This window comes from Leishmania braziliensis, chromosome 15 (assembly GCF_000002845.2).
Source record: "Leishmania braziliensis MHOM/BR/75/M2904 complete genome, chromosome 15".
Classification (NCBI taxonomy): domain Eukaryota; phylum Euglenozoa; class Kinetoplastea; order Trypanosomatida; family Trypanosomatidae; genus Leishmania; species Leishmania braziliensis.
The window spans coordinates 119,571-128,242 of record NC_009307.2 but is presented as its reverse complement, the minus strand read 5'-3'; the positions used below and the strand labels follow the sequence as shown (position 1 = coordinate 128,242).

The window sequence follows — 8,672 nt, the reverse complement described above, 5'->3', positions numbered from 1 at the left end:
CGCGTCTTTCCCTTCCTTCTTGGCGTTTCACCCCTCTCCTCTTCTGCACACCGTGTGACGATGAGTGTGAGGCGATAAACCAGTAACCTAGCAAGAGAGAGAGAGCGCGCGAGCGAGCGAGCAAATGACTCTGAGAGCAATGCCACACTGGCGAGGCAAATTTTTGAAGGAGAGGCAAGAGGTGGAGAGAGGGGCAGTGCACACACAGCCACACACGAGAAGAGACCGTTTTGTCCGAACTCACCGGAAGATGCTCGAGATGAAGGACAAATGACTAGAGCAGCGGAGAGGGGGGAGAGCAAGCAAGATGAGTTCGGGTGCCCACACCGCACGTATTCTTGGTTTCGTGTGCACCTCTGCCACCGTGCACGTGAGCGTCGGAGCAAGTGATAAGGGGGCGGGAAGGGGGTGAAAGTAGCAGCGCGCACGAGCCCACAGAGCAGCGACAATCGCAACGGTGATTACTGCAAACGGTCTGAGTAGACGCGGACGCGGAAAGGCTGAGGTGGCAGAGAGGTGGAGAGCTGAGAGAAACAACTGAAGGATGACTGTGGCGGGGGTAAAACACCAACACTAATGGGCGAGTGACGTGCGGCTAGTGATGACGACGTCAACAGAAACGACGGGAGAAGGGGGGCTCGCGGCGATGTCGGGCGGGCGGAGAAAAGAGAAAGAGCGAGCATAGATTATATTATACGAGGAGCGAGCAGATGTGGATGTGTGAGCTTTTCTATTTATTATTTTCATGTCACGCGTTGAGTGTGCGTCGGCGGATGGCGTTTGAGAGAAGGAGCGAGGGAAAAAAACGAGGACGCGGTGGGGGAGGAGGAGGAGGCAGCGTGAGAGGACAGGAGGGCGAAAAGGGGCAACGATGCAATCACACGTGCACGTGCACCCACGCTAAAAGTAGAGCCCCATTTGTGTGAGAGAATGCGATGAGCAGCGTAGCGGCAGAAGAGCGATTCCGTCACCGCCATGCCCCAGGAAATGAGGAAGACGCACAGTGGCACAGGACAACGTAAGCAAAAAGGGAGGGAGGGGGTGGAGAAGAGGGCTGCCCAATGCGGAAGCGGAATGGGCCACTTCACAGCTCCGCTGGCCGCCTTCCCACTCACGGGAAGGCGGTCTGCAGCAGCGAGCTGGCTGAGAGCACTGCCCCAGGGCAATGCATAAGGTGGGTGTAGTCACGTGGAATCGCAGCACAACGGTACAGGGGATCCCCGCGAGCAAGCACAGAGAGGAAGAGGGGCGGGGGGGGGGGGAAGGGAGGCAGAAGGAGCCGCCTCTTGAGCATAGGAACAGAAGCCCACACGACCGCCGACCTAATGTACCTGCACTCCGCTCTATCATGCCACGCACTCACACTTGTAAGGAAGCAGTGGGCGAGCGAGGAGATGCGAAGAAACGAAGATGTGGCGTGTACACCCAAGACGGAAAGGGTCATCGAGGAGCAGCGATGAAACGGACAGTATCATCACGGCACAGGCTGCCGCACCCTAGCTGACTGCATGCAAGTGACTGACGCACGTACGCGCGCCGTCCACCCTCGACTTCCCCCTCCTCGCTACGAGAGAGGCCAGCAAGGGCTTCATACGTCCTACTCAAAGCTAATGAGCAGGATGAGGGAGAGGCGGGAGGGAGAGAAGCGGAGCTGGACAACTGCTTGACGGGTGCACACACCCACACCCACACCCACACCCACACCCACACCCACACACGCACACGCCACCGTGAGAGCAACTTTGCGTTCTCGCTTCAAAAAGGACAGATGTAGCTGGCGAGCCGCATCAGCTTACTGCGCGAGGAAGACGGGCACGGGGAGAGCAAAAAACCGTCCGGCCGCGTGGCGGGAATGATAGGGAACTTGTAGTGTACCTCCGGCGAGATACCACTCAGCACGGGACTCAGACCCTTCGAGATGGCTTCCAGGTCCATTAGCTTCGACACGGAGCTAGAGCCGTCAGTAGCCCCACCAGCTGCACTGCTCGCGGTCACGCTCGACGTTCGGGAGTGCGCCCCATCTGTCACGCTTGCCCCGCCGTCTTTGCCGATGGGCGCTGCCGTCGCTGTTTTCCCGGTCAACTGCGCGTGTCGACGTTCATCATCGTCGATGTCGTAGTAGGACAAGAATTCTACGATGTGACTGTTGCCACAGAGCGGCTCCTCGATGATGGAGTCTGTGTGCGTGGCGCCGGGGACGAGGATGTACTCGATGGTCACTGGCTTCGGCAGCGTCTTGGCAGCCTCTGGGTTCTCCTGAATGGCCTTTACAATCGCGTCCCGCTGCGCGTTGCGCATGATGTAAACGATATTCGCACTCTCCGTGAGGGGCGCGCTCTTGTCCGCGTCGCCGTGCATGAAAAACATGCGCTGAGGGAAGAAGTCGAAGATGTTGTCCGGCAGCACTTCGCCCGTGTCGCCACCGCGGCGGTCATCGAAGTAGGCGTTCAGCGTGTAGCGCGCCATGTGCGCCTTTCCACCGGCAATTTGGTACAGCACGTCCCGGTAGAGGCCTCGCTGGTCGAAGTGCCTCACGAGACCGCCGACGTTGTAGATGCCGCTTAGTCCGACGTAGCGGTGAATCGACTCACGCGGGTTGTAGCGGGGGACGTTGTAGGCGACGTTCGACGGCGGTGGGACACCTTCGTAGGTGCCTTGCTCGGCGTTGCACCGGTACGCGGAGAGCTGCGCCTGAGAGAGCAGCGACATCATCGTCAGGTGCGCACCGGCGGACTGGCCAATGAGCGTCACGTTGTTCAGGTCTCCGTTGTAGCGCTCTGCGTTGTTCAACACCCACGCGATGGCGTCTGAGACGTCCAGCGTCATGCCCTCCATCGTTGTCTGCGGGAAGTTGCGATAGTCGGGGCAGAAGACGACGTAGCCGCGCGCGGCGAAGAGACGTGCGACCAAGAAGTTCCAGAAGTAGCAGCCAATGATCCATGCGCCACCGTTGACGGAGATCAAAATGGGAAAGCGCTTGCGCAGCAGCCTACAGCGGCGCTTCTGTGCCGGAGGTTGCGGCTGTCGCCTCGCGGTGCCGCCGCCACCGCCTTTTCGGCTATCGTGAGACTTTTCGCAGTCCTGCATGGGCGCCGTTTCGTTGGACTTGCGCTCTTGATCCATAAAGCGGAAGAGCGAGTCCAGCGGGACGGGGAGGTAGATGTCCAGAGTGGCGCGGTTATGCAGGTTCATCCGGTCTTCCACATCGGCCTCATCATCAGAGTCCGTGAAGCTCTCGTTCGAAGCCTCGGGAAACGCCGAACCCTGCGACAATGACGACTCCGCATGTGACGCCACGAAGTTCATCTTCCCCTGCTGCTGTTGCTGCTGACTGCGATGACGGTACACGCGTTGTAGGGCGGCGAGCGTGTCGTCGAAGGAGTTGTTGTACTTCAGGGCCGTATTAAGCCGAGATACGCTCGGAGGACTCTCCTCATCGGTCATGTTCACCGGAAGCCCGTTGACGAAGGTGCCGTCGGCCGGGTTGATCGCGCAAGCCCACCGCTCCACCGTTTCCCGGTCCACCTCCGGGCCACTGGGCAGAGGCAGCGACGGAGAGCCGGCACGGCGACTGCCAGTGGCGCGGTTTCCCTGCAGGAATGCTTCATGGTGATTGCTCATGGAATTCCAAGAGAAGGTGCCAGAGCGCACCGCACTCATCAGCGGGTCTGCACACACTTGTTTTGACAGAAGCGCCTCCAAGTTGCGCAGCTTCGTCGTCCGGGAGGAGCGGTATGACACGCGGCGGATTATGTTCGGCGAGAGTAGGTACCAGAGGATGTTCGGCATGAAATACATCAAGTCCAATGCGGCGAAGGTCACGCAGCGCACTGTCATGAACATCCACTTAATACCGATACCCATCGCTGCAATCAGCTGTGCAGCGCTGCCTATCAGCCACAGCACCTGCTGAAAGACATACTCGAAGGTGCCTTTGACCATTTGTGAGTGGGACGCGAGAAGTGAAACAATAAAAGTGGCAGATGTGAAGGGAGAGGCAGGAGGAGGAGGAGGAGGAGGTGTGTGTGTGTGTGTGTGTGTGTATGTGTGGGTGGGTGGGTGGGTGTGTGTGTGTGTGTGTGTGTGTGTGTAGGTGTGGGTGGGTGGGTGGGTGGGTGGGTGTATCAGTGAAGGAGTGATAGCGAAATATGCGGGTATGTACGTGCGTGTGTTATAGAGGGTGTGCACGCGTAGCACTCACTCAGTCACTCGCAGGTGCCACTCTTCTCTCACCCTGAAGGAGAAGAGCAAAAAAGGGAGGCTGGGGCGATAAGGAAGAGTTTGTGCCTGATGAGACAGCGGAAAAGAGCGGCAGTGTTATGAACGACAAGTCAATACCGCCGCGGTGTACAATGCCGCCATCACCATCCACCAAAACTCGCGCATTCGCGGTTACACACGTGGGCGTATGTTTAGGTGTATTGTGTGTGTGTGTGTGTGAATTCAGAGCAGCAGGCATTAAGCGGAGGGTGATAAGAAGATCAAAGGGTCGTAATGCATCAGTGAAGGAGGTCTTTCTGGGGCCGTGTGAGTGTTCAGGTGATGTCATTTGGGAGGGGGGTGGCTGAGGGAGGGGAGAGGGAGAAAGGGCGAAGGACGGACTTCTGTAGCCCGACACACCAGTGCGCTTTCCCCAACCCCGTGTCCTGCATGGAGCGAAGCTAGTGCGAGGTGCTATGGACGGGATATAGGCAGTGATAGAGAACTGCGCTGTGGCACGACACACTGCACATCGAGCCTGCCCCTTTACCCCCCTTCATGCATAGCGTACACGCACCAGCCCGGCAAGTAGGAGCTGAGACAAACGCCTGCCATTACCCTCGCCACTGAGAGTTTTTTCTGCGGTTCTTGCGCTACGGAACGCAGGGGTGCGCGATCTTCATGTTCATGCGTGCTTCTCTGCGTAGTGCACATTCCTGAGCAGGTGCTCGCACACTCCGTCCAGCTTTCTGTTGTCCTCCTCTCCCCCTTTTTCTCAGGGTCTGTCTGGCCTCTTGCGGTTGCGTTGAGCCGCGCAACTCATCCACGGACTCCGACATCGATGCAGAGGGAGATGGGGGAAGGAGGCAGCAGCGAAGAGGCCCGGAGGAGAGGAAGAAGAGGCCCCACATTGCGCGCGGAAAGGGGCGATGTATATGACATCGATTCCAGCCAAGCAAAACGTTACAAGTGGCGGTAGCGTGCAGGAGTAGTGCAACGGATACAACGAACGAAGGCAACGCTGCGTAATGCCATCGACGGGAGTTGCGCACTCGGAGAGCGATGGGGAGGCGGCATGGATGGAGAGAAGGAGAGGGACGGTGACAGTGGTGGTGGAGGAACGAGGAGGCGTGCGTATGGCCGACTGCACACCTCCTTTCGCTCCTTCTCATACCCCAATGCATCGACAGCGAGTTCGAAGGCCGTCCGCACAGACCCCCCCTCCCCCTCTCTCGACCGTCCCCCCTCTCGGCTACTCACAACAACTGCTCCCCCATCGCATTCGCCCATAGTTCGTGAAAGTAAAGGCAGCTGAGGGCACCGCGAAGGCTCTGGGCCAACAGGTTCTCGCGAGGGGGTACGGCCAGCTCGCTCAAGGGGGGAGATTCAGAGGGTGGTGCTGCTACAGGAAAGGTCATTGTTTTGCCCGTCATTCCAGTCTCGGTGCACCCACGGGCTATGCTGCCACCCTCAGACACTGTGGTTGGCGCCCACTCTGCGGATGGACGAAGAGGCGTCATCGAAGCGAGGCTCCACGGCGCCTGGTGCGTGCGTGCCTCTGCGGCACTGGTGCCCATTGTGTCCCTCCTCTTTTCTTTTCGCGTTCTCAGCTTCGAGGCCCGGCTGTGCCTGACCAGCGCAGCGAAGGGTTCCTCTTCGTCTCCGTCGCCGGCTTCTGCGAAGCCGACACCGTTGGTGCCGCAAGGTTCGCCACCCGTGCCGCTGCTGCTGTGCTGCCTTGTTGCCATGGCTGGGGCGAAGGGCTCCTGCAGGCAGCGGACCACAGCGGAGTCAATAGCCCTTGTGGAGGTTCCAGTGGAATCTCGTGCAACTGCATCAAAGTCCGCAGTACTGACAGACGGCGGCCAGACCCACCGCGGTCCTGACCACGCAGCAGCAGTCGTTGGTGTGTCGCCGCCAGTTTCTGCATCGACATCGTGACCGCAACGAGGACAGCAGCATCTTGGAATGCTATCCGCGTCTCCCGCTGCCCGCTGTTGCACCCCCTCCGACGGCGGCAGCCGCCGTGGCTGTTGCAGCGTGCGCTCAAACCACGCGTGACATGATGAGCAGATGGCCAACATCACAGCCGCCGTCATGTGCGTCCGCCACTCGTGCACAGCAGGGCTGTTGTTGCCTTCCTTGTCATTTTTCCCAAGCCGTGCCCCTGAGGTCGAACCCAGCCGTGGTGGGTCACCGCCTACCCCGCTTGCGTAGTGACGCTGCGCTTGCACAACTTGGCGGAGCGCCTCCGTGAACGCTGCCGCGTAGCTGCGCACTACCGCCGTGCCCTCCGCTGATAGAGAGGAGAGTGTACCAATACTACCACGGCTGCCATTCGAGCGCGACACCGGCGCTTTCACCTTGCTCGTGGTGGTGGTGGTGATCGCCGACGATGTCGCGGCGGACATGATGGACGCCTGCGAGGCGGGCCGAGAGGCCAAGAGTGCAGCGGAAAGGCGGCCAGTGGCGCCGCGGCCAGTCGCAAATGGCCGCGACGGTGGTTTTGTGTACAAGTCGTGCAAGGCAGCTGCACCGCACGCCAATAGCGGGCGCTCCCCTCGTGCCTCGCTGCTCCCCGCTAAGGCCGTCATCGTCATTGGACTGAAAAGCAGCGACACTGATGGGCAACGCCGCGTTCGCCAGGTGGTCGCCAGTCCCGTCTCACCATCTCGCTCCTCTACCTGTCGCAGTCCCTCCTCGTACAACAAGTCGTAGTCCACCTCCTCGGCCGCGGTGCACAGCGCCTGATACGTGCGGAGTACACTGCTAGAGGCTGGTGGCAAAGGTGCAGCGCCGGTAGACGCGGCCACTGCTTCACCTTCATCATCGATAACTGGCTTGAGGTGAAAATTGCCTTCCAGCCACGCGGACGGTATGTCAGCGATGTCGCCGTCGGCTCCTGCTGACGCAGCCATGGATCTGGACTGCGCAGAGCCGGTGGCAAGCGGCGGTGCTGTTGGGTCATATGAGGCATCACTACCACAAGCAACGCAAGGTGGCGCAAGCGGTCGAAGCTCCTCCTTGATGAGTGTTCGCCGCACATCATGCGAGCCCAGGCCTGTCCGCGCCTCTGCCCGCAGCATCTGCAAACGCGCATCGAGGGCGCGCAGAGAGGATTGGGCAGGGCGATGAGCAGCTGTCCGTGTGCCACGGTGCGCGCACATGAGACGCACTGGTGTAAAGACTGAGGAGGCGATGGAGATGACACCCCTCTCCTCGCTCACCGCTGTTCACCCCGTGGAAGAGCGAGGGCAGCAGAGAAGAAACAAAAGGAAGAAGTCTGCGGGAAATGGACGATGAGAGGCGCACGGCAGGGGCACTCGCCGTCCTGACTGCTGCCTCTGCCTCACCTACTGAGAGATCCTGGTGTGTGTGTGTGTGTGTGTGTGTGTGTGTGTGTGACACGAGGAGACTTGAAAGGGCACAGGGGAGCAGAGTGGGGCAGAGATGGGGAGTGTGAGGGTTAGCAAGCGGCAGAGGCAGACAGAGTACCAGACGTGTGGGTATACATACCGATATACATCGGGGCATGGCTGATCTGAGCATCATCGACACGTCTTCCGTCGTGGGAGGGGGGGGGAGGGAGGGAGAGTGAAAGGGAGGAGGGCGCGCGTGTCTCAAGACAAGACAGCAGTTGCCCGACTGCAGAGCCGAACAAAAACAAAAGGGGGAGAGCCCCCACGAAGAGGCCTCACACGAACGCTGAAGGACCCATCAAGATCGACTTCCTCACAGCACCTTGGCGGCCACACCCAACACGCACGTGTTACTGATCTTATCCAGCGATGGTTGTGTTCTTCCCGCACTCTGCATAACAACCATGTTTTCCCCGCCGTGCACCATACCACATCACACCCACGCACGTCCTGAATGCGGTGTGGAGAGGGCTAGCCAGGTTGGTGTATCAGCAACCCAAAGAGACGGCAGCGGTGTTGTGGCCTCTGCGCGTAGGTGTGTAGGCATGTCTCTGTCATGGATGCGTTGGGCTTTCATGGTGGGACGCGCGCCTCCTTCCCCTCCCTCTCCCCCCTATTGGGCTTACATCCGCTTTCCTTGCGTCGCGCCACGTTCCCTCGCCTGTGGTCTCTTTTCGGGTGCATTTGCGTGTGTGGTTTGTCTCGCCTGTCCATTGGGGTGGAGAAGGAGGCGGGAACAGAGAAAAGCGCGCGTCTTCCACTCACCCACCCACCCATCAGGAGGAGGAGGAGGAAGCGGGAGAGAGGGGAGAGGGGGGGGGGGTGGCGATGTTTACGTACACACATACTTGTGGCTGTGTGTGGCTGTGTGTCTCATTCGCTGCTGTTCGCATGTGCCCGACACCCAAACTGGCGAGAACGAGCAGAAGTTGGCGAGGCAACAACAGCACAGGGGGGAGGAGAGCCCCAGCAGCAACACGCATCCGCACGCCCCGACACATGCCCAGTTCTACAACAACGCGATCAGAGCAAAAGAGAAGAGACGGAAGAAGA

The 8,672-nt window shown here is 59.7% G+C and overlaps 2 protein-coding genes across 2 annotated transcripts; both read right to left on the bottom strand.

The window, feature by feature from the left end:
- Positions 1 to 1,755: 1,755 nt before the first annotated feature.
- Positions 1,756 to 3,942, bottom strand: LBRM_15_0360 (putative ecotin; the record flags this gene model as incomplete). The annotated part of the gene is made up of 1 exon (XM_001563435.1): positions 1,756 to 3,942. The coding sequence occupies one exon, from the start codon at positions 3,940 to 3,942 to the stop codon at positions 1,756 to 1,758; it is 2,187 nt and encodes a 728-aa protein (XP_001563485.1).
- A 1,514-nt stretch (positions 3,943 to 5,456) lies between these two features.
- Positions 5,457 to 7,286, bottom strand: LbISP2 (putative ecotin; the record flags this gene model as incomplete). The annotated part of the gene is made up of 1 exon (XM_001563434.1): positions 5,457 to 7,286. One exon carries the CDS (start codon positions 7,284 to 7,286, stop codon positions 5,457 to 5,459), a length of 1,830 nt encoding a protein of 609 aa, XP_001563484.1.
- Between the last annotated feature and the right edge of the window lie 1,386 nt (positions 7,287 to 8,672).